The 25713-nt window shown below is 41.7% G+C and overlaps 2 protein-coding genes across 5 annotated transcripts in view; both read left to right on the top strand.

The window, feature by feature from the left end:
• The first annotated feature begins 1154 nt into the window (after positions 1–1154).
• LOC135556117 (ceramide synthase-like) lies at positions 1155–15791 on the top strand. Of its 2 annotated transcripts, XR_010457947.1 has the most exons (8): positions 1155–1780; positions 3479–4136; positions 4389–4472; positions 7924–8152; positions 8563–8658; positions 9006–9115; positions 11817–12182; positions 12305–15791. XR_010457947.1 is itself a non-coding variant. In XM_064989044.1 (7 exons), exons 2-7 carry the CDS (start codon positions 4012–4014, stop codon positions 12091–12093), a joined length of 921 nt encoding a protein of 306 aa, XP_064845116.1. In that variant the 5' UTR covers positions 1155–1780; positions 3479–4011; the 3' UTR covers positions 12094–15791. The 2 variants fall into 2 exon arrangements, 1 of the variants encoding a protein (XP_064845116.1); XM_064989044.1 differs by having other exon boundaries at positions 11817–15791.
• A 5336-nt stretch (positions 15792–21127) lies between these two features.
• LOC135556109 (major vault protein) overlaps positions 21128–25713 on the top strand; it is a 31756-nt gene continuing 27170 nt past the window's right edge. For 2 of the 3 annotated variants that reach the window (XM_064989034.1, XM_064989032.1), the window contains exon 1: positions 21719–21828. The gene's annotated coding sequence lies outside the window, so the exon portion shown is untranslated. Of the gene's footprint in view, positions 21362–21718; positions 21829–25713 lie in introns of those variants that run through there. The other variant, XM_064989033.1, reaches the window with a different exon arrangement.

Below are 25713 nucleotides of genomic sequence, written 5' to 3'. Positions count from 1 at the left end.
GTTCTCTTCAGATCTATGATCCATCCCAAATGACACCCTATTCCCTTTGTAGTGCACTACTATTGAGGGTCTGGTCAAAGGTAGTGCACTATATAGGGAATGGGGTGCCATTTGGGACACTTATACTGAAGGAAAAGGAAGCGAGTCTATATCCTTTGTTCATGAGCTCAATAGGCACTGGAGAGAAGACTACACCTGGGGATGTTGATGTTAGAAATGTTTCTGATGACAAGAAGAAAAAAAAGTGATACTTGTGTTTTTTATTTTTATTATTCTGAATATGAAACTGATGTTGAATACTGCTGTTTTAAAAATGTTAAAATTCTGTTGGTTGGTTTGTTTTTTTTGTCATGTTTTAGGAAACGTTTTGGACTTGTGCTCCCAACAAATACTTGAATTTCTTAAGAAAACGACTAGAGTACAGTAGTGAATGAATAAATGGATAGTCACTGGATAATATTCCTGTGTGGTGTCTGTCCGCTTATCAATGGGAAACGTTACATTATACTGTGTCAGGTTATTGACTTAAGGGCTTCTCCCTCAAATAGCAAGTTATTTTTTGGTTGTATACTTTTTCTTGTGTTCAGAAAGTTTTGTTTTGTTCTCTTTCTCTATGGCGATAACTCTGGTTATTATGCCAATTGCATTATATATGTTACTGAGATATAATCAGTTTATACATTTGACAAGTGTCTATCTTTCAGTAAAGTGTTACCCAATTTATCACATTATTGTACAGGTTGACCTGCAGAGGTTGTGCACATTAGATTGCTTCTATATGTTCTATCCATGTGCTAAACATCTTAATTTCCAAGATCCAAAATGTTTAGAGCTGTAGGCCTACAGACCAATTTAACCACCGTAGGCTGGGTAGTTTAGCGGACCCCATTGTTTGTTGAACTTTTACAGTCTTATCTAACTTTGAGCATAGATGCGTTCATTCTTAAAATAGTCAAATGAATAATTCAACCAACGGTTTGATGTCTTGTCAAACGAAGGAGTTTTTCCTAGACAGCTTTATCTGAAAATTACTTCTGGTAGGCTATTAAAGTCCGTTGCCATTGAAAAAAAAAAAAAAAGACTTTATCCAGTTACAGCAGTAGGCTGTCACAGCACGGCGAGTCATAGCTTACCATACCCGGGAGCAAGGGGGAGGTGACAGCGAACTGGCTATGTAACCGGCTTAATGGCTACACTTGATCCACAGCGGGACTGCATCATGCATACACTAGGATTTTTTTTCTAGACTAATGTTTGCTGAAATTAGTTCTACGTCCACGGATCCAGTGCGACAGGTCATACAATAATAAACAGCTGAAGACTTCACAGTGAATGTGTCGGGCAAGCAATAAGGTCGGTCGATATGGCATGATGTTCAGATGTCAGTAGGCTCGTACGGCTGCCAAACGGGAGAAGAGCTGTGCCCTCGCAATATAAATCAAAACACTCAAGAGAGCCATCGACTTCAGAATAATTTTGCCGCTCAGAAATACAATTACTTAAGCAACGATCCGAAGGCAAGCACGTCGGAGAGGGAGTCATTCTGATTCGGACCAAGACGGGAACCACAAGGCAGAAGTGGGGAGGACACACATCAATTTGTCTTGCATGACGCACGTTCTGATTTCTTGCAGATATCCAGAACACGGAATAAGGCAACAAAACACAATAATAATGTGGAACAATTCTCGACGTGTGGGCTACAACCAGGACCAAACACACTGATCTCCCCTTGATCCGACCGACCGGGCCGCAGAACGGGACGCCGCACCACCCAAATGTAAATTTAGCCTATCCATCTTTTTTTTTACTCTCCCTTTATTACCCCAACACCCAACTCTTCTTCGTTCTCACCATCCTGCTCCGAGGTTAGGCAAGAAACTCAATATGTCTGTAATAAATGTGTCGCAAACAGTTACGCGTTAGTTTATACAGGCCTGGGTAATCTGCCACCCTTAGCAAGCATGCATGCATTGTCTGTAAAAACTGAAAGCAGGCTAGACAATGTATCCCTTGCGTGTGTGTTCATACTAGGCAAACCGCGTGCACACACTACCTGTTACAAGCTTCAATCACTCTTGTGCATGAAACGGCTCAAGGTACAAATGTATTGACTGCAAATATAAACGAGCTCGCAGTCACACTCAAATAGTTACATTGATTTGTCCAGTTTGTAGTCTACACTGGATTACAGTAGACAAGTGGCTAGCAGTCAAACATATGACAAAGGTTAGCCCATGCAGATTTGGAGCCGTTCCAAGACAGGCACAAGTCTGCCATTTTCAAAATAATGTGTTGAGTTGACTTAATGGGTCCTGATAACTGCTATTTAGTGCAACAGACTTGTCCCGTTTATTTTTGTACTAGAGGAGGACGGTGTTTACTTAGGTTACTTACTCGCATTGCGTATTTTGATAATTGAGTCTGAGCCACGTTGTTGCACGGGCTTGGTTTTGAGTGAAATGAGCCTGTGTTTTCTACCAAGTTAGCGATATAGCAACGTCAAGATATGCTTAGGATATGCTTAGGGTGACGGGGTTATAGAGGGGACTATTTTTTAAAATTATTATTATCCCACCCTGAAAATTGCTGATAGGCTACACCTCCGGACTGTAGGCTATGTACTGCTGTGCTGACCAAAAAAAATCAGCTAGCCAAGATAAATCTGAATGTATTTATATTATGTCCAGATAGGCCTTTATCCCGTCAATCAAAACCACATGTATGTGTTTGTTGGTTATGGGATGAACCTGTTGTTTTAGTGTGATGGTGCATCACCTCACCGCTATTGTCCAACGTACACTAGGATGGAACAATAGGCCCCGCCCCAACAACATCCTCCTCCACCATACCCCTCATCATATCCCATCTGTACTGTAGGTACTCCTCTTTGTCAACTGTCATCCCATCTCCCCCTCTCTCTCTCTCTCTCTCTCTCACTAATTCCCTCTCCCAGCTGTACTCTGTCTAAATCTCCTGCTTTTCTAATCCCTTTCTAAATCTATTTTCAGCCACCTTTCTCTCTCCACCTATTCATCCTGTCTCTCCGGTCCCACTGAGTACATGCATTTACCTAGAGAGTAATGACAGTGGAAAACCTCGAATTAATTCATTCCCCACCGGAGTCATGTAGCACAAGTGGTACAGCCAGCGATACATGACGCCTACAGTGTAGTCAATGGATTTGTCAGCATTTGTGAGATTAGAGTGTAGTGTAGGGGCTTGTCTACACACAAGGTAAATGCTTGAGTGGATACGATTTTGATCATGTTTTAAAAGGCTGCATGATGACACTGAATAAATGTGACATTCGTTGAAACTATATGATGACAGTTGAACAGTTTTGCGTACATATAACTATTTTATTGTACATTTACTGAACTCTTAATCAAGGTGTGTGAAATATATTTTATATATTTTGTTTTCTCTTTGTCCCCCCCCCCCCCATCTTCTGTTTGTTGTCTGTCTTTGTGTGTAGACACAGAAGCCACCAGGCCTCTGCTGGTTATGAGCAGGGGGTTGGGAGGGAGGTGTGGGGAGTTAACAAACATACCACCCACAGCTTTATCGTAGCCCTCTCTTTCCTGATGATTTCCTGATCTATTTCATTAACAGTGACCGTAACCACTAGCAAGTCCATTTTCATTCCCCAAATAGCCCCAAAACTAGCCTACTCATAACAAATACAACATTTGACTACATACTGCATTAGCATAACACTAGCATAGCGTTACCACGAGCATAACATAACTAGGATAACATTACTAAAATTCCGTAATAGTGTTCTATTGACAGTACTTACATGCTGCCACGCATTCTAATGATATACCTATCAATACCTTCAAACATCCAGCAGCAAATGATAATCGGAAACTGCTACCATAGCTTTGAGAGTACACTGCATAGATCAGTCATTCAACCTTTCCCACTTGTCAAGTGGTTTGAAGGCAGTGGTGAAGTACCTGTTGAGACACACACACATTCATTGACACACACACACACTCGGGGACCATGCTGAGCATCCTGGCTGCTGGCTCCATCTTCTTCCCGGGCCTGTTCCTGCTGTCTAAGAGATGCCTGAAACACACCCCAGGCCTGGCTCTGAGCGAGGGAGATGCCACCATCGTGTCTGCCAGGTACACACACACACACTTACAAGTCAGACACACACACTTACAAGTCAGACACACACACACAAGTCAGATGAGTCAATGTGAGGACTATGCAGACCTATCGTACATTTATCTTATGCTATTCTGCTTTGCTTGACATTTTATACTATTCTGCTATGGTTTACATTGTTGAATGTCAATGCTTTTTTTCTGTGGAGTTATGGGTATAAATATGTCAATTGAAACCCCACTCTCTGCCCTCTCTCTCCCCACTAGGCTGGTGTCATCCATCCAAGCCATCATGGCTTCCTTAGCTGGCTACATCATCGCATCCTCCTGTGAGGACATCATCGAGGATCAGTAAGTACAGAGTAATGATAATGCAGTAGTAGTTGCTGTAAAGTTTTGTGTTCCCGGTGTATGTGTGTGTGTTTGCAGGCACCTGCACAGATAGGCTCTATATGTGCAGAGCACATGCCTCTGTTTTTCCAGCCTCTAAAGTGCTCTTTGTTTTGGGTATACAGTTTTTGTCATTGTTGTTCTGAACCCACAGCCTGCAAGTCGTCGTTAAATATGTGAAATGTAATTAGCCATTAAGACGTGGCCATCTATTGCTTTTATGTAACTAAATAATCAGTCATAATTGCTCAACAAGTCATTAACCGCAGTTACAAATGTTTTTTTGTTTGAGCACATGCCCCTCAAGTCGTGTGTGTGTGTGAGTGTGTGTCGAAAGTGGTGTGACGTCTAAAAATGGGTCCTTAACTACACAGTACATTTTCCAGCGTTAAATCAACACTCGCTAGGTTTCCATCTAATTGGCGACAGATTTTTATGCGCATATTCTAAAATCTGCATATTAATCTGCATATTTTCCCACCAGCGGTGGGTTCCCACTAAATGGCCTCGTTGAAGATAAAAGTCTGTGTGTGATGACATAGTGCACACAATGTGCTTTTTCACTACATTTTTCATGTAGTGAATAAAATTCTAAAGTTCAATGTTTTTCCATTGCATTTTAAACTCTACGGATAGTTTTGTCACAAACTACTCTGGTCTTGGCATGTGCCCTCTAGCCAACAGCTTGCTGATACAGTGTGGGTAGGCTAGTCTACATGATGAGATTATTATTGATAATAAGTATAATAAGTATTTTTATTTGTCAAACGGTGTCATGTCACCAGAATAAGACCCAGGATATTTATTGGAAAGGAGCATCAAAATCATCATGCACTTTCACCACCCTGTGAAATGAATCATTAATTTATTTAATCTGAAGCTTAATTAACTGCATGGTTTCCCCGAGTCATAGTGGGAGGACCGCACATCATATCATCTCGTGACTCCAAGTTTACTATGCTATGATGGTTATTATATAAATATTTGCGAATAAATGTCGTTTCCACCACTATTTCTCTCACAATTAATTTTACCAACACAAAGAAATCACACCATGTCCAACGAACAAATTATCTGTTGGCATTTATAAAATTGTACCTAAACTACCTATTTCCATCATGATTTATTTTATATGGTATGAATTAACTCGCCAAAAACAACTAATTGAAAGCCACGCCCCCACTAAGCCACTCCTCCAATATAATTTCCCAGTGTGTCTTGCTTTTTCGAGTAAATTGTAGAGTTACCACCCATGACTGTATTTGTTGGTGACAGAGACATGGTTGTTGAATTCGTTCATTTTCAGCCCTGTGGACTTCACCAAATGACTTCCTACTGTAGACAAATGTTATCATTAAAATTAATCTCTTTAGGGCAATACATTTAATATATCATAAGGCCTTAGTTTGATGGCCAAGTTTTACCTGACCACAGTGGTGTTAGAAACCTCCTAGTTTACAGGCCACATCAGGCCTGCAAGTCACATTCTGCTGGCTTGTAAAGTGATGTAGGATTCTTATTGGAATTCAGCCAGTTAGGACATCCAACAGTTGGAATTTTTATTCACCCGCATCTGCATTCAGTATGAAAATTCCCAAACTTTTTTGGTCCGTGACCCCATTTTGTTATAAAAAATGTTTCGTAACCCCACCATGTAAAAAAAGTGACGTAATCAACGAACAATGTTTTTTCTTTTTTAATTGGTTCTATGACAGCATGTCAAACATAGTATTACAAATCAGTCTAAAACAATTTCAGTCAGAAGTATGGTTTGAAATACATCAAAGGATTTGGGACGTTCAGGATTTAGGAAAACAACAGGCAATAATTGTGTATGTTTTTCTGTGTAGAAAAGAACCACAGTTGATCATGTTATTTTTTTCACCAGTCTGATTTACTGCCTGGTCCTGTCCACTCTGTTCTGAGGGAAGAAGACACGTGTGTTTCTGAAAGTCTTAATGTTTTCATTAATATTTTGTGGCTTCTAATGTTTAGAAGTTAGAGCAACATTTCTTGGAAGAAAACGGAAACTTACAGCCGCATTTAGTGGCTACCGGAGGTCACTCACGTAACCCCTGTTCTATGAACCAAGCGCATATTTTGTCCCCCCCAGAGTTTCTTTCGTGACCTAAACCATTTTCAACTGGAACAACCACTTCAGTAAATGGTGCAATAAATCTAATTGGGTTAGTTTAGAAGAATGTATGTTATTTATCTTTGTGTGCATGAGATTAATCAGTCAATGTAGATGCAAAAATACAGATATTAAAAAACAACCCTAAAAAGGTTTACCTGGTAGTAGAGCATGCTGGGAAATCTGATAATGATGGTTGTGGTTTTGATGGGAATATTTTACTCTCCACAGAGTAAAACTGACACAATCACACTCTCACAATCAACACTTGTTATTAACCCCCACATTGGGGCTATTTTACGCCACTGAGTGTTAATTTCACTCTTACAGAGTTAATTTAACTCCTTAATCAACACTAGAAATGTGACATTGAGAAATCAACACAAGTTAACACTGGCCAATTTGCTGTGTATGTTTAACTTTCGAACCAAATAAAGTATTCAAGTGTGTGCGTAATAATCTGTCATTCTCTCCCTGCTCACCTTGTTCCTGTTAACCTAATTAGTATTTCAACCTAATTAACCTCTAATTGTCCCAAAGTCGGCAGCACTATTTTAGTATCTGTAATGCAGTCACACAGAAGCCAGAAACCTAGACTGCAGCATGCTGCTGTGGAACTGTAGGATTAGCTACTCAAACATGTCTCCACTGGTTTTACAACTGCAACTTTGTTAACAGTGGACTACATAAAACTATATAAAATACACACTGAAAGTGGAAGGTTTGTTTTTGGTTGAAGGAAGAGAGGAGGAGAGGAAGAATGGAAGATTCTTTAGACTCGTGAGATGCTGTGAGTCAGACACTGGTGTCCTAAGATAACTCGCAATGTGACCCAGCTGCACCTTCCCCCTCGTCTTTCCATCAATTAGGAGGAGAGGAAAAAAGGAGAGGGGGGAGAGATACTGCCAGTCACCGACTCCCTCCCTCTACCTTGCCCTCATTTGTCAGTCAAAGTAGGGAGGCGCTCACGTGAGTGCCGGCTCATTTGGATACCAAATCACGTACCTGTCCAAATCACGCACGTGCCCCAGAGCAGTGGATCTTGGCCTGTCACTTAACCCCCTGACGTCTAGGCTAGAGCCTCACATACAGGATGCATCGCACTGAAACAGGCAATAGCTAGTCACATAGGCAACAACAGTGTACACGTTGGCACACATTGTTACATAGAACTTAAACTATTACACCTTCTCTTTCTCTCTCTCTCTCGCTCTCTCCTTTCTCACTTTCTGTCCCCCACCCCCTCACCCCACCTCTTCTTGCGCCACACCTCTTCAGACACTGGCTTACCAGTACCTACATCCTGTTTGCGGTGCCCTACTTTGCGTACGACATCTACGCCATGTTCCTGTGCTACTGGCACAAGCTGCAGGTCAAAGGGCACGAGGAAGAGGAGAGCGGCAGGCCAAAGCCAATGGGCTCGGAAGTGGCCAGCTACCTGCGCAGAGAGTTCCTCATGGTGCTGCACCACGTCGTCATGGTGACCATCTGCTTCCCCGTCTCCGTGGTAACTATCGCTGTAACTAGGGTGGCTCAAGCGGACTATTTTATTAGTCTACCATGCCACGGTCTGTCTTATGTCTAAAGGGTGGGGGGAGCTAATGATAAATGATAAACATGTACACACACACTAACCCTTTAAGCCTTGTCAGAAAGAGATGATCTGATGGTGATTTGGTTTCTGATCCCTAAAATTGTTCCTAACCGGCTGCCATCTGCAGACTAGACTCTCCTGCTCCAACCCCCATCTGCCTCCTGTTGCTACTGGCAGCCAATGTTAACATCCCTTCTATGGACATGTGCTTTTAAGGGGAGATGAGGTGTGCGTGTTTGAGCTTTTCTTTCAATAGTGTCTGTCTACATACTTTATCAGCCATATCATGGCCCTCCATCTCATCTCTCTCTCCTCTCTCTCAGTTCTGGAGGCAGGGAAAGGGCGATTACTTCCAGGGTGTCATGTTTATGGCTGAACTCAGCACTCCGTCCGTCTGCTTGGGGAAAATCCTCATCCGGGTAATACTCACTCCTCTCCTCCTCTTTTAACTCCTCTTCTCCCTCTTTTTGTCATTTTGCTCTTGTTCTCGATCTCTCTCTCTCTCTCCTCCTGCTTTCTCTCTCTCTCCTCTTCTTCCTTCCTACCTTCCTTCCTCAGTCTCTTACTCTCCATGCAGCAGTCTAAGAACTCAAGTCTTTCTGATTCTGAAGTGCTCACTTACTAGCGTTCATGTTAACATTCTTGTCTCCTGTGATTTTTGGGTTAACATTTACCCAAGCTCTCTTTCTCGGGTCCTTCACCCTGCTCTCGTTTTCCCCCTTCCCCTGGCTCCTGCCCTCTCTCTATCTCTCTTTGTCCCCCTCAGTACAAGAAGCAGCACACTCTTCTTCATAAAGTGAATGGCGCTCTCATGCTGGTCACTTTCTTCGTCTGTCGAGTTCTGCTCTTCCCCTACCTCTACTACGCCTACAGCAGGTAACATACTGACCACTGTCTGCCTGTCTCTCTCTCTTTCTGCCTGCCTGTCTCTCTTTCTGCCTGTCTGTCTGTCTTTGTCTAGCTGTGTCTTTCTGTGTGTGCGCTTGTCTGTCTGTTCCCAACTTCATCTATGCGTATTTTTTTTATCTCGCGTTCTTAAGATCTACGATGGTAGGTTACAAGTTTAAGTTTGTAGGCTTCTGACCTAGCTACTTAGCTAGCAGATAATATCATTCATATATATAAGCAATATCTTTCTCATTGTCTGATTGAAAATATCTTGCTTGCTTGTATGTAGCTATCTATCCACCTAAGCACCATGTCACCATTTTGTTTTGTTATCTAATTCTATCAACCTTGATTTCACATGTGGAAAATCACACGTGAGAACATGTAAAAACATGTGTTTTTGGGGCATGATTCGTTATATTTCACACAGTGCTTTTAACATAGTGTTTACAACTTACAAAGTTGACACTTTGACATACTCGTGTTCAAAATATTAGGAACACCTTTCTAATATTAAGTTGCCCCCCTTTTTGTCCTCAGAACAGACTAAATTTGTTGGGGCATGGACTCTACAAGGTGTCAAGCGTTCTACAGGGATGCTGCTCCATGTTGACTCCAATGCTTCCCACTGTTGTCAAGTTGGCTGGATGTCCTTTGGGTGGTGGATCATTCTTGATACACACGGAAAAATGTTATGCGTGAAAAATCCAGCAGCATTGCAGTTCTTGACACACTCAAACCGGTGTACTTGGTACCTAATATCATACCTCGTTCAAAGGCACTTAAATATTTTTTCTTGCCCGTTCACCCTCTGAATGGCAGACACACACAGTGGCGTCGGACGGGCCAGTTCTATGTCTCAATTGTCTCAAGGCTTAAAAATCCTTCTTTAACCTGTCTCCTCCCCTTCATCTACAGTAAGTGAAGTGGATCTAACAAGTGACATCAATAAGAGATCATAGCTTTCACCTGGATTCCCCCTGGTCAGTCTGTCATGGAAAGAGCAGGTGTTCCTTCTGTTTTGTACACCCGGTGTACAGGACTACATTGTGTATGTTTATTGATACAGTAATTATTATTCAACGTGTCCTAACCTGGGATTTGAACTCACAACCTCTTGGTTCACAACATTCGATCTTTCTGCTACGTCATTACGCCGGTGTCAATAACTGATTTCACCTGTATTTCTACACTTGGGACATCAAAGTGAATCTCGGATTTGCAAAAAAAATACACTAAAGAAAAGCTATTATTTATCATTGTTATTCAGGAATAACATTAAAACTGAATAATATTCCCCACCAACATTAGACAACTATACTGAAAATCCTCAAATTACTGATATAAGTAAATGAAATCAATTATGAGAGAATAGCCAGATTAAATGATAACTAAAATAGCAGTGCAGATGGCACTCTAGCTAAGTGCAGAGATGTTGTCACGTTGGCATGAAGGATCGAGAGACAGACGCGGGAATGCGCAGTAGGGTTTTTTTATTGACCACAAATTACGGATGGGCCTTTTGCCACTGCCGAAGTTGCGGCGGACGGACAATTCCCACTGTCTCCCTTAATGGTAGATTATTCTGTCACGTTGGTATGAAGAGATTTGGGAGACAGGCGCAGGATTGCGTAATAAGGTTTTTTATTAAGCCCAAATTACTGTGTGCCGTGTAAAGGCACAGGGATGAAGACCAAACAAACACGTAACAAAACACAGGGTAAAAACCCCAAACAAAAGAGCGAGGAGTACCTAGAATAAATTACACACTCGCACAATGATTAACACATGGGACGAGACCCGTAATCATCTGCGCAATCCACAAGGGCACGAAAGCCCAAAACACACAACACAGGTACTCACACACACCAACGGACATTGTAACAATAATCGACTGCCCAATGGAACCAAAGGGCACACATATATAAATACAATCAGAGGGAATAGGGGCCAGGTGTGCGTAATGAAAGTTCCGGAGGGATCCGTGATGGTTTGGGACAATCTGGGACCATCACATGAAGTCGTGACAACTGGTAAAACAAATGCCTTATAAACACCTTAACATGGTCCCTTACGGAAAAACAACTTGAATTTCACGTGATCTTATGTGAAGTTAATGTGATATGTGACAACATGTAAAAGAACGTGATAACATTAAATTATGTATTTTACAACACGTGGGCACTTGAAAACATGATCTTGTGAAATAAATGTGACACATGGGCATACAAATATGAAACTACACGTGACAACATGTCAGCACATGTGAAATCATGATCTCATGTGAAATGTTCCAAAAACATGTTTGCAAATGATTTCACATGTGAATTGATCCAAAAACTCGTTTTGACATGTGAAATGTTATCATGTGTAGTTGCATGTTATCACAACTTACCATAAAAGGACGTGATCACAATGTGAAATTCTTGTTTATTTCCATAAGGGAAGCATTCTTCCATGATTATTTGTATTAAATCAGATTGTTCAGTTTAAAGTCATTAGCCATAAACCAAAATCCTTGACAATAGCTAGCTTGAGACAAGGTGTCTTGTTTCAGAACTTGTTCAAATGAACATGTTTGCTCTAAGTAAGTTTTAAAAATCTGGGTAAGCTTGTTAGCAAGCAACATTAAGCAAACATTAACCCTCATTTCCCCCCTACGCCTCACATCCTCCTCCTCATGTTGCAGGTATGCCTCCATCCCCCTCTACACAGTGCCCCTTGTGGCTCCCTGGCAGTGCAACGTGGGGGCCTTCTGCCTGATGGCCCCACAGGTCTACTGGTTCACCCTCATCTGCAGGGGTGCCTTCCGCCTCTTCACCGGGGCCTCACGCTCCCGGCCCCCGGCCACCCTCAACAAGCCTGATAGGGGATGCTGCCCTGGCCAGGGAGCCCCATTACCTCCCCCGGCCAACGGCTACAGTCCCGTCCCCCACAAGGCAGACAGAGAGACCGACACACACTGAGAAAGAAAAGAAAGAGGGAGGGAAAGATGGAGAGGAAGAAGGATCACTGTGGGGACGGGGCCAGCCAGACCAGGCCCGGGAAGACTGAGGTCTGTCAAGGGAATCTATTGTACTGTATTGCAATGACACCTAGGAGAGAGAAGAGAGGGAGAGAGAATTTGTTTCTCATCCTCTACCACTCTCTCCCTCCCTCCTTCTATTTCTCCTTTAGTTACATGGACCTCTGGAAGAAGAGAGAGGCAGATTGAAAGGGGAGAGGGTAAAAAAAGAAAGAAACGAATAAGGGAGAAAGATAGAAGTATAGACAGGAGAAAGACTTGGCAAGTATTTAAATATTACGTGTCTGTACACACTGATTTCAAACTGAATGGGGATAAATGAATGGATTGAAAAGCAAAAGGATGATCGGGTGAGAACACATTGAAGAGCAATAGTGATAGAGGGAAGCAGAGACGAATAGCCTAAGCATGAGCTGAGTTTGACTGAGTTAAAGGGATAGATAAAAAAAGTATTCTTCTCTTGAAAGAGAAATGCAACTGCTGTTCTAGATTAGGGAAGGATACAAATTAATATATCATAATGTATGGAAATTATGTAGTAAATTATGATTTGGTGACCAGTTGATTTTGGTGACTGCAAAAAGAGGGATGAAGACAATACCAATATTTCAACTTGTGATCCTGGTACTGTATTAGTTGTCCATCAAGATGATGAGTGGGTCTTGTCTTGGGAAAGGACAGAGGAACACGCACCGGCGCCTCTGGTAATTGCTTCGTTCTGCCTTCTCTCCACTCTGAAATTCTCTCTCGCTCCCTTTTCTCCTGTTAGAAAACTAATGTGGGAGGAGAGGAAGGGGATTTACCCCAAAATGTGACAAGTTTATACTAGTAGACGAGTAGATGTCATTTTAGGTTTTTATATTGCTCTCATTCAAAGCATTTATTTATTTATTAATGTTGATTTTGATGTATTGTGACTTAGTATTGGTAGCACATTGTTATTACTCCTGCCATCTGTTGTACTCACTCCCCACTTCAATCAAAAGAGGAGAGAAAGAGAGACGGAATGTTGGCGAGATTAATAGAGGGAGAGAGAGAAGGGGGGGGGGGGGGAGTAGTATACTCAAATGGGACAATGATGCAGCTGTGCTGTCCCAGTCACCCACCCAAGTTGAGTAATGCTGGCAGGCAGTCTTCAGTACACGACTGGGTGGGTCTGTGCAGTTTACCAGCGCTTTACCATGCCTGGAGAGGTGTTTAATGTCTCAGAAACCCCATCAACATGATATAATGATCAGGAACACTGCTATCATCGCCATGGTTCTGTTATGTTAGGGAAGGCTGTCCTGCAGGCTAAACGGGGCAACCACATTTTAGAACCTACAGGCGTTCTAGAGTCTGCGGATGTAAGGGATTCCTAGATGATCTAAAGCAGGATTATGAAGGATTTAGATAGAGTAAGTTGTTGCAGTGTGTTCGTCCGTATGGGTGGAATTTGAAATAGATTGCACTGGCAACTGTGGTACTCCCTTTTATGCATTGAGGAATTTGTGCGATAGGGCCGAAGAAGGAACATATTGATAATGCACTGAGAGAAGGAACTGGTGAGGTTGGATTGGGGGGGGGGTAGTAATTTTCTAATTTTTCAACCACTATTTCAACCACTTTTGTTGAGTTTTTTGTGTGTTTGTTTTACTTGTGATTTTAATTATGTTTTGGTGCCGTTTACTCATGTTGACACTGTGCAATGGCACCAATGTAGGTGTCTACTGTATCTAAGTTTGCGTCATTACTGCCATTTGGGATGAAGCCCAAGTCAAGAGGGTTGAAATGTGGTCCTTGAAACTCAATCCCAAGGTGAGCGGACCTTGAACACTTGACCACTGCCTTTGGGTTGTAACTCTACTAGCCTGGTCTCAGATCTCTCTTCCGGTTCATCGACGAAAAGTGAATACATAGAGGGACTACTGTATAATATGCTGGACTATACTTATTGCATCAGACCGTTTTTCTGCTGAATAGCTGCATGATAGGAATGAGAGAATGGCTTTTTGACAATTGGCCGATATTAACCTGGGAACACTGTAACACTTAGAGTTACTATTTACAATGGTCAGTTATGGTACTGTTTAAAATGGCTTATTGAGGACTTGTTAATCTCCGCACCCAGAACCGAATCAGCTACTCTATTTTTAACATTTTGAAACGTTTTGTTATGATAGATGTTTGTTTATTTTCATTCATTGCTTTATAACTGATTTAAAGGCACTGATTTAAAGGTACATTGATTGGGGAAATTGTATGACCTTATTTTCAATGCCAAAAAGTAAACCTAAGCGTCCGACAAGGGATATAAACTGTAGAGTTGATCGTACAAATTTAAACGTCATTCCCAAAAAATGAATTATGTTCACAAATGTCGGTTCAAATCTAATTGTATTTGTCACATGCGCCCAATACAACAGGTGTAGATCTTACAGTGAAATGCTTACTTACGAGCCCTTAAACAACAATGCAGTTTTAAGAAAAATACAGAAAGAAAAATAAGAAAGAAATGTAACATCATTAAAGAGCAGCAGTAAAATAGCGAGGCTATATACAGGCGGTACCGGTATAGTATCAATGTGCGGGGGGCACCGGTTAGTCAAGGGAATTGAGGAAATATAGACATCTAGGTAGATGTAAGATTAGGGGGTCTATTCAATCCGCATCACGGAAATTCAGATTTTCAGCGTGATTGAAATTTAAAGGCAATGTTCCCGCTTTATTCGAGGCTGCATGTGTCGACTCAATCGGAAATTGCCTACACATTTCTGTAGCGGAATCTGTAACGCTTCAGTTTTACAGATTGAATAGAGCCCTATGATTTATTTTTATGCGTATTCCACACCAGAGCAATTTTTTTCTGTTCCTCATCTGACAGAGGTCACTGAAACTGCCACTAAATATAATTTGCACTCGATTACAAAGTTTAGTTCGAGAAGATACGCTTTGAGAGAGAGAGGTGTTGGAGTTAAGACATTAAGACAAGTTAGTGATGATTTAAGACAAAAATGTGATATCTTCTAGTGTTTACTTTTGCAATTGAATCCTCTAGTCCATTATAAATGATGCCTTCGTGTTAAACCCTATGAGCAAAAAAAGATGTCTTTCGACCAATTTTGCTCACGAGGTAGCGTTACCTCCCAAAAGAAAACGTCTGTCATGGAAAGTATTACAAAAAAATCGACTGCATCTTCCATATTGTTTGTTTGTTTTATACATTTATTTTAATATATCTCTGTTATTTATTGAAATGGTTTGAATGTACATACGAATACATATATAAATGATATATTTCCTGTACATATGGGCTTGTGTTCTGTCTGTCTGTCTGTTGACTGCTGCCTGACTAATCGTGGGCTCTGTATCTGAAATGGCACCCTGTTCCCTACATAGTGCTCTACTTTTGATCAGGGTCTGATTAAAGTAGTACACTACAGTATGTAGGGAACACTGGGGTGCCGTTTCGGATGCAGACCTGTTCTGTTGGCTGACATACTCTGCTCTCGTCTTCTGCTCTGACGACCAACATGACATCATGGTTCTAGCACCACTGCACTGCTTTTCAAAATAAGCACCGTGAACTTTGAGTGAAGTTTTGCTTTACATGCAACAGATTGACCAATAAAGTCCTCCCCTTTGTTTGTGCATAAAGAAGATTCCTGGTTGAGTCCATTTATTTCATTCAAGAATCACTAGACAATTCTGTTTCTGAAGGGTCAAAGTAGGACTACTGCTGGTTGTAAAATACTGCCAATACTGTCTGAAATGCATGTCATGTCTGTACCTCAATTTAGAAAAGAATGATTTCATTTTTAAACTTGAGTGGGATTCTATAAATGAAAAACATATATACTGTATTATATTTATAATATATATTTTAGTTGACATAGACTAATTCCTTTTAGCTGTGATAACACATTAGTTTGTAGAGAATTGTTTACGGTGCCAATAGAAAGTCTCCACCCCCTTGAACTTATTTCACATTTTGCTGCCTTAAAATCCAATCTAAAAGGGATTCAATTATATTTTCTTCCACACAACCTACACATTTTCAAAGGGAAAGAAAGTTCTAGACATTTTCCAAATTAAGAAAAAATATATAATTGGATCAGTCTCCATCCCCCTGAGTTAATACTTGGTGGAAGCACCTTTGGCAGCCATTACAGCTGTGACTAATTTTCATGAAGATTTGACCAACTTTCCACAACTCTTTTTCAGAAGACGGGGGCAGTTTTCCTCTAACGTTTTACCTCCTTTCATATTTATTTTGATCCTGACAGTTGTAAGTAACAACAAACTTTCCAGGACATAGGTATGTCTTATATGTTCAGAAAGCTTAAATTCTTGTTAATATAACTGCACTGTCCACTTTACAGTAGCTATTACAGTAAAAAATGCCATGCTTTTGTTTGAGGAGAGTGACAACAAAAAACATCACAGAAACTGGTTTGATACAGTCACCTGTGAAGGTAAATAATGTACTTACATTCAGTAATCTTGCTCTGATTTGTCATCCTGAGGGTCCCAGAGATAAAATGTAGCATAGTTTTGTTTGTTTAAATCCATTTTTATATTCAAATGTAGGAACTGGGTTCTATAGTTTTAACCCCTGCTTTCTCTGGCTCCACACCCACCCTGTCCGTCCATCTAGATGTGTGAAAGTTAGGGTATACGCTAATGATCCATTATGTATGACATTCCATGGAGTGTGTAAACTTACATTTTATATTACCATATCATTTTGTATGTTCTTTATAGTTATGTACTTGTTAATATATTCGGCACATTTGGGCAGACTTGATACAAAATATTGTCCGGTATTGCAAGGCATCACTGGATCAATCTGAAACTTTGCACACACACTGCTGCCATCTAGAGGCCAAAATCTAAATTACGCCTAAACTAATATTATATTATGGCCTTCCTCTTGCATTTCAAGGATGATGAAAAAAATGTAATAGAAAACGCAGGTTTTTTGTTTGTATTATCTTTTACCAGATCTAATATGTTATATTCTCCTACATTAATTTCACATTTCCACAAGCTTTCCTCTCAAATGGTATCAAGAATATGCATATCCTTTGCTTCAGGTCCTGAGCTACAGGCATTTAGATTTGGATATGTCATTTTAGGCGAAAATTTAAAAAAAGGTACGATCCTCAAGTGATAATGCCCTCAAAGCCGGTGTTTGTTGGATATATTGGCACGGGTGTTGTTAGGCCCCAGACGAAGTCGAGGGCCGGCAAACCGTGCCAATATATCCAGCAAACACCGGCTTCAAGGGTATTATCACTTTTATACAACAGGTTACCAACATGTTCAAATAATGATCGACATTTCAATTAAAAACGTTATTTTGATTAATGTATTTGTACTATTTCATCCTTCCATAATATATAGTCCCGGCACACATCTAGGGTTGCTAGAGACGTGACCCCGTTGTTCGTTCTTTTTGTTCTGTATCTATAGACGCGACCCAGTCGTTCATTCGAACTGTTCCATTTACATACTGACCGTTCTTATCCCTTACTTGCTAGTTATCCAAATAACAGCAAAGTAGCTGAATTTGTTAAGCTGTTTTCAAGTGACATTTATTTGGATACATTCATAACAATGAGCTAATAAGCCACAATTTCACCTGGAATCGAAAATGTGCTCTCTCGTTAGGACACTATTGTTCAGAGGAGCTAGCCAACAACACAGCTAACACAATAACTTCGAACTGACGCTGGAAAGCAGTGGTGGAAAAAGTAACCAACTGTCATAGTTGAGTAAAAGTAAAGATACCTGAATAGAAAATGATTCAAGTAAAAGTCACACAGTAAAATTCTACTTGAGTAAGTCTAAAATATACTTAAGTATCAAAGTAAATGTATAAATCATTTCAAATTCCTTATATTAAGAAAACCAGATGGCACCATTTTCTTTTTACCTTTTATAGGCAAGTTGGGTAAGAACAAATTCTTATTTACAATGATGGCCTACACCTGCCAAACCCAGAAGACACTGGACTAATTTTAGACCACCCTCCCAATCACAGGAGTCCCATAGCCTAAATTCGAACCAGGGTGTCTGTAGTGACGCCTCTAGCACTGAGATGCAGTGCCTTAGACCGTTGCGCCACCAGAGAGCCCCAAAGAAAGCCACGAGCACACTCCAACATTGACATCATTTACAAACGAAGCATATGCATTTAGTGAGTCTACCAGAACAGAGACAGTAGGGATGACCAGGGATGTTCGGCTGATAAGTGTGTGAATTGGACTATTTTCCTGTCTTGCTAAGCATTCAAAATGTAAAGAGTACTTTTGGGTGTCAAGGGAAATGTATGGAGTAAAAAGTACAATATTTTCTTAAGGAATGTGGTGAAGTAGAAGTAGTCAAACATATGTATAGTAAAGTACAGATACTGCAAAAAACTACTTAAGTGGTACTTTAAAGTATTTTTTACTTAAATACTTCACACCACTGCTGGAAAGACTGCAAACTAAACTCAGCCAAAGAAGAAACGTCCTCTCACTGTGAACTGTGTTTATTTTCAGCAAACTTAACGTGTAAATATTTGTATGAGCATAACAAGATTCAACAACTGAGACATAAACTGAACAAGTTCCACAGACATGTGACTAACAAATGGAATGTTTCCCTGAACAAAGGGGGGGTCAAAATCAAAAGTAACAGTCAGTATCTGGTGTGGCCAACAGCTGCATTAAGTACTGCAGTGCATCTCCTCCTCATGGACTGCACCAGATTTGCCAGTTCTTGTTGTGAAATGTTACCCACTCTTCCACCAAGGCACCTGCAAGTTCCCAGACATTTCTCTGAGAAATGGCCCAAACCCTCACCCTCTGATCCAACAGGTCCCAGACGTGCTCAATGGGATTGAGATCCGGGCTCTTCGTTAGCCATGGCAGAACACTGACTGTCTGGCAGGAAATCACGCACAGAACAAGCAGTATGGCTGGTGGCATTGTCATGCTGGAGGGTCATGTCAGGATGAGCCTGCAGAAAGGGTACCACATGAGGGAGAAGGATGTCTTCCTTGTTACACACAGCGGTGAGATTGCCTGCAATGACAACAAGCTCAATCCGATGATGTTGTCACACACTGCCCCAGACCATGACGGACCCTCCACCTCCAAATCGATCCCGCTCCAGAGTACAGGCCTCGGTGTAACGCTCATTCTTTTGACAATAAACGCGAATCCGACCATCACCCCTGGTGAGACAAAACCACGACTCGTCAGTGAAGAGCACTTTTTGCTAGTCCTGTCTGGTCCAGAGACGGTGGGTTTGTGCCCATAGGCGATGTTGTTGCCGGTGATGTCTGGTGAGGAGCTGCCTACAAGCCCTCAGTCCAGCCTATCTCAGCCTATTGCAGACAGTCTGAGCACTGATGGAGGGATTGTGCGTCCCTGGTGTAACTCGGGCAGATGTTATTGCCATCCTGTACCTGTCCCGCAGGTGTGATGTTCGGATGTACCGATCCTGTGCAGGTGTTGTTACACGTGGTCTGCCACTGCGAGGACAATCAGCTGTCCGTCCTGTCTCCCTGTAGCGCTATCTTAGGTGTCTCACAGTACGGACATTGCAATTTATTGCCCTGGCCACATCTGCACATCTGAATGCCTAAGGCACATTCACGCAGATGAGTTTTTCAGAGTCAGTAGAAAGGCCTCTTTAGGGTCCTACGTTTTCATAACTGTGACCTTAATTGTCTACCATCTGTAAGCTGTTAGTGTCTTAACAACCGTTCCACAGGTGCATGTTCATTAATTGTATTTGGTTCATTGAACAAGCATGGAAAACAGTGTTTAAACCCTTTACAATGAAGATCTGTGAAGTTATTTGGATTTTTACAAATGATCTTTTAAAGACAGGGTCCTAAAAAAGGGACGTTTCTTTTTTTGCTGAGTTTAGCTGCACTTCTTTTTGTTTTACCTTTTTTCAATTGCCATTTATTTGTACAGTATATATCCATACAATGTATGCCAGCTTATTCATGATTTCGACTGGCTGAGAAACGCTGCCTACCTCTCTTATCCCAACCCTTACATGTTCATTACTATGGGACAATTGGAGATCGAATTTGAATATTGAAACAAATGAGTTAGTCTAAAAGAAGTGTGAGATAATGTCAAGATGTTTTTTATGATGAAGATCAAATGTATAACTTCCCTGTCTGGGCTGATGAGGCAGTCAGATGGAAAAGAGTAAATAGGACATTTTAATGTCATAGATTTAGCAGGTGGTCATTTGTGGAATAGACACCATCATCACACAATTATATACAGTGCTGTGGTGTGACCTTAAAAAGGTGGTTCATGCTCGAAAACCCTCCAATGTGGCTGAATTAAAACAATTCTGCAAAGAAGAGTGGGCCAAATTCCTCCACAGCGATGTGAAAGACTCATTGCCAGTTATCGCAAACTCTTGATTGCAGTTGTTGCTGCTGAGGGTGCTACAACCAGTTATTTATTAGGTTACATTTAAGTGTGACAAATGTGCAAAAAAATAAGAAATCAGGAAGGGGCAAATACTTTTCCATAGCATTGTAGTTGCCATGGTGCCTTCGTTGCAGCCGAAGCAGAGAGCTCATGTAAATGTGTAGCTACAAATGTAGTTATTTTTTAGGCGTTTTCAATTATTGTTTTTAAGCAGCTATTTTGTTTTTGATAGCATTTAGATTGTATTGCATATATCTGTTGTTTATAGGCCACATATTTGCAGATTGACTGGAAAGTTATTAAGACGTTTTGAGAAATAGAAAAAAACGAATAGCCTAAATCAAACAAAACAAACCATTGCAGCAAATTGTTGACTGTGATGCATTTTAAATTGAGTGCATTGGTGGCGCGTTAGAGGAAATCCTCCACGGATGACGTCAGAAAGAAACTGCAGTAGTACCACAGGGTTATGCTGCGTTCATGTACCAGTCGGAACTTAGAATTTCGGATATTTCAGATTTGTCAACAGTTTCTAGTTATACACGTGCCGCGACATTTCTGACTTTCCTGGTTCCGACTACCACTTGAACGCGGTTTATATATAATTTAAAAAAGAATGGCAGTACTGCGTCAATAAGCTCCGAGAGAAAAGGAACTAAACACTACGATGGTCAAGTGTATCTAGTACATGCATGACTGGGGCGGCAGGTAGCCTAGTGGTTAGAACGTTGGCCCAGAAATTAAAAGGTTGCTGGATCGAATCTCCGAGCTGACAAGGTAAGAATATGGCCACATAACCCACTGTTCCCCGGTAGATCGTCGTTGTTATTAAGAATTTGTTCTTAACTGACTTGCCTAGTTTAATAAAGATCAAACAACAGCTCTTGTCCAGTAAACCACCTCACTTGTAATCGTTCTTCCGGGATTGCTTCCGCATGGTTTCCATTAGATAGCCCAGACACAAAGTCAAACTGTCATAACATTATTTTTGGCTTGCCTACGGCATAACCGTATGAACTTGAAGGTTAGTGTTGGGCATACTATTAGCAGTTAGGTTAAAATCACATTTTAATGAAGAGAAATTGTAGAAATGGGCGGGGTTTATGACTTTGCGGCTGTGGTAACTAATGACGGCACGCCCACCAACCACACAGAAGCGTATTAAAAGCAAAATAAAAGAGAAGCGCATTGACCATTTGATTCTGCCAAGCTAGGAGAGGAATCTGCCCAATTATTCAACAAAGGTAAGACATTATCATAGCTACTAACTCTAGATTAGTTGGTTGCCATTCTAAAGTGCATTGAATAGTGGCAATAAAGTAGACCTAATAAATGCAGATTGCCTTAAAGCTCCGATAGTGGATAAGTAAACTTCTGCTTTAAGAAATGACAACGCTGATTTGTATGGCGGTTGGTTGTGGATGTGAAAAAGATTGCTCACAGATTGCTCTTTCAATTTAAAAAAACATTTACACCTCAACTTGGTCGATGGTTTACATTTACATTCTAGAGGAAATCTGCTCCAAGACATTTCAAAAGTTGCTAATAAAATGCATAGTCACAGCAATACGAGGAAACACAGGGCCCGGTTTCACAAAAACATCTTAAGGCTATGTTCATCGATACATTTAGCCTTAAGATGATTTTGGGAAACCGGGCCTGGATCAGTGAGGACTGAATAATGTACTGTTAAAGTATTGGAACTAGCCTTTACTAGAATGTTTTGTGTTCTATTTCCTAATTCTATATGGAAACACCCAAATCACCTGGTACTGAACTCACTGCAAAACGGATGCACTTTGCCCCCTCAAATAAACTTTATTATGTCCATATCTCATACACCACTGATAGTAAAGGCTATATCTATTTGGTTCCTCCCTGCCTCTAAGCAACAGAGATGAACGTTATGCTCTGTGACTCTTTCTGGAACCTTATACACTGGTGTTCAATGTAGGACAGGGAAGGCTAACTTTTCTGTGTTCTGGAAGTTGAATGTCTGGCTTAGATTTTACCTAAGTTTAAAAGGGAGATTTATTTTGTAGACACGCACACTTATTTCTGCCTCTCAAACACGGCATTATCAATGCCAGACATGTTGCTGTGGAGACAGCAAACTTCACATGGCAGACGAGTTTTGGAGCATAAGCAATAATTGCTTTTTTTGTCACACCTTTTCTAGATTTTTTTTTGTTTTTTTTTGTTAAAGCCACTTCAACAGGAAGCACTCTCTTACGCTCAAGAATGCACAAACATAACCACACCCCCCTACAGTCCAATAACTAGGACATATTTATTTTAGCTATTTTTATTTTATTTAACTAGGCAAGTCAGTTAAGAACACTTTCTTATTTACAATTACGGCCGACCCCGGCCAAACCCAGATGATGCTGGGCCAATTGTGTGCTGCCTTATGGGACTCCCAATCACAGCTGTTTGTGATACAGCCTGGAATTGAACCAGGGTCTGTGGCAACACCTCTAGCAGTGCCTTAGACTGCTGCGCCACTCGGGAGCACCAAGGTCTCATTGGGATCCAAAGAATCCCTTTAACAAGAAAGACCTGGCCAAAAAAAGCAGCACACAGTTTGACACACCGTCCTACAGTATGTCAAATCAAATTTATTTGTCACATACACATGGTTAGCAGATGTTAATGCGAGTGTAGCGAAATGCTTGTGCTTCCAGTTCCGACAATGCAGTAATAACCAACAAGTAATCTAACTAACAATTCCAAAACTAATATCTTATACACAGTGTAAGGGGATAAAGAATATGTACATAAAGATATGAATGATTGATGGTGCAGAGCAGCATAGGCAAGATACAGTAGATGGTATTGAGTACAGTATATACATATGAGATGAGTATGTAAACAAAGTGGCATAGTTAAAGTGGCTAGTGATACATGTATTACATAAGGATACAGTAGATGGTATTGAGTACAGTATATACATATGAGATGAGTATGTAAACAAAGAGGCATAGTTAAAGTGGCTAGTGATACATGTATTACATAAGGATGCAGTAGATGATAGAGTACAGTATATACGTATACATATGAGATGAATAATGTAGGGTATGTAAACATTATATTAGGTAGCATTGTTTAAAGTGGCTAGTGATATATTTTACATCCTTTCCCATCAATTCCCATTATTGAAGTGGCTGGAGTGAGTCAGTGTGTTGGCAGCAGCCACTCAATGTTAGTGGTTGCTGTTTACCAGTCTGATGGCCTTGAGATAGAAGCTGTTTTTCAGTCTCTCGGTCCCAGCTTTGATGTACCTGTACTGACCTTGCCTTCTGGATGATAGCGGGGTGGACAGGCAGTGGCTCGGGTGGGTGTTGTCCTTGATGATCTTTATGGCCTTCCTGTAACATCGGGTGGTGTAGGTGTCCTGGAGGGCAGGTAGTTTGCCCCTGGTGATACGTTGTGCAGACCTCGCTACCCTCTGGAGAGCCTTACGGTTGTGGGCGGAGCAGTTGCCGTACCAGGTGATGATACAGCCCGCCAGGATGCTCTCGATTGTGCATCTGTAGAAGTTTGTGTGTTTTTGGTGACAAGCTGAATTTCTTCAGCCTCCTGAGGTTGAAGAGGCGCTGCTGCGCCTTCTTCACGATGCTGTCTGTGTGAGTGGACCAATTTAGTTTGTCTGTGATGTGTATGCCGAGGAACTTAAAACTTACTACCCTCTCCACTACTGTTCCATCGATGTGGATAGGGGGGTGTTCCCTCTGCTGTTTCCTGAAGTCCACAATCATCTCCTTAGTTTTGTTGACGTTGAGTGTGAGGTTATTGTCCTGACACCACACTCCGAGGGCCCTCACCTCCTCCCTGTAGGCCGTCTCGTCGTTGTTGGTAATCAAGCCTACCACTGCTGTGTCGTCCGCAAACTTGATGATTGAGTTGGAGGCGTGCGTTGCCGCGCAGTCGTGGGTGAACAGGGAGTACAGGAGAGGGCTCAGAACGCACCCTTGTGGGGCCCCAGTGTTGAGGATCAGCAGGGTGGAGATGTTGTTGCCTACCCTCACCACCTGGGGGCGGCCCGTCAGGAAGTCCAGTACCCAGTTGCACAGGGCAGGGTCGAGACCCAGGGTCTCGAGCTTGATGACGAGCTTGGAGGGTACTATGGTGTTAAATGCCGAGCTGTAGTCGATGAACAGCATTCTCACGTAGGTATTCCTCTTGTCCAGATGGGTTAGGGCAGTGTGATTGAGATTGCGTCGTCTGTGGACCTATTTGGGCGGTAAGCAAATTGGAGTGGGTCTAGGGTGTCAGGTAGGGTGGAGGTGATATGGTCCTTGACTAGTCTCTCAAAGCACTTCATGATGACGGAAGTGAGTGCTACGGGGCGGTAGTCGTTTAGCTCAGTTACCTTAGCTTTCTTGGGAACAGGAACAATGGTGGCCCTCTTGAAGCATGTGGGAACAGCAGACTGGTATAGGGATTGATTGAATATGTCCGTAAACACACCAGCCAGCTGGTCTGCGCATGCTCTGAGGGCGCGGCTGGGGATGCCGTCTGGGCCTGCAGCCTTGCGAGGGTTAACACGTTTAAATGTTTTACTCACCTCGGCTGCAGTGAAGGAGAGACCGCATGTTTCCGTTGCAGGCCGTGTCAGTGGCACTGTATTGTCCTCAAAGCGGGCAAAAAAGTTATTTAGTCTGCCTGGGAGCAAGACATCCTGGTCCGTGACTGAGCTGGATTTCATCTTGTAGTCCGTGATTGACTGTAGACCCTGCCACATACCTCTTGTGTCTGAGCCGTTGAATTGAGATTCTACTTTGTCTCTATACTGACGCTTAGCTTGTTTGATAGCCTTACGGAGGGAATAGCTGCACTGTTTGTATTCGGTCATGTTACCAGTCACCTTGCCCTGATTAAAAGCAGTGGTTCGCGCTTTCAGTTTCACGCGAATGCTGCCATCAATCCACGGTTTCTGGTTAGGGAATGTTTTAATCGTTTCTATGGGAACAACATCTTCAACGCACGTTCTAATGAACTCGCACACCGAATCAGCGTATTCGTCAATGTTGTTGCCTGACGCAATACGAAACATGTCCCAGTCCACGTGATGGAAGCAGTCTTGGAGTGTGGAATCAGCTTGGTCGGACCAGCGTTGGACAGACCTC

The sequence above is a fragment of the Oncorhynchus masou genome, chromosome 15 (genome assembly GCF_036934945.1).
Source record: "Oncorhynchus masou masou isolate Uvic2021 chromosome 15, UVic_Omas_1.1, whole genome shotgun sequence".
Classification (NCBI taxonomy): domain Eukaryota; kingdom Metazoa; phylum Chordata; class Actinopteri; order Salmoniformes; family Salmonidae; genus Oncorhynchus; species Oncorhynchus masou.
Note: the sequence above shows the minus strand (reverse complement) of the source record. Positions and strands in the feature narration are given on the sequence as shown.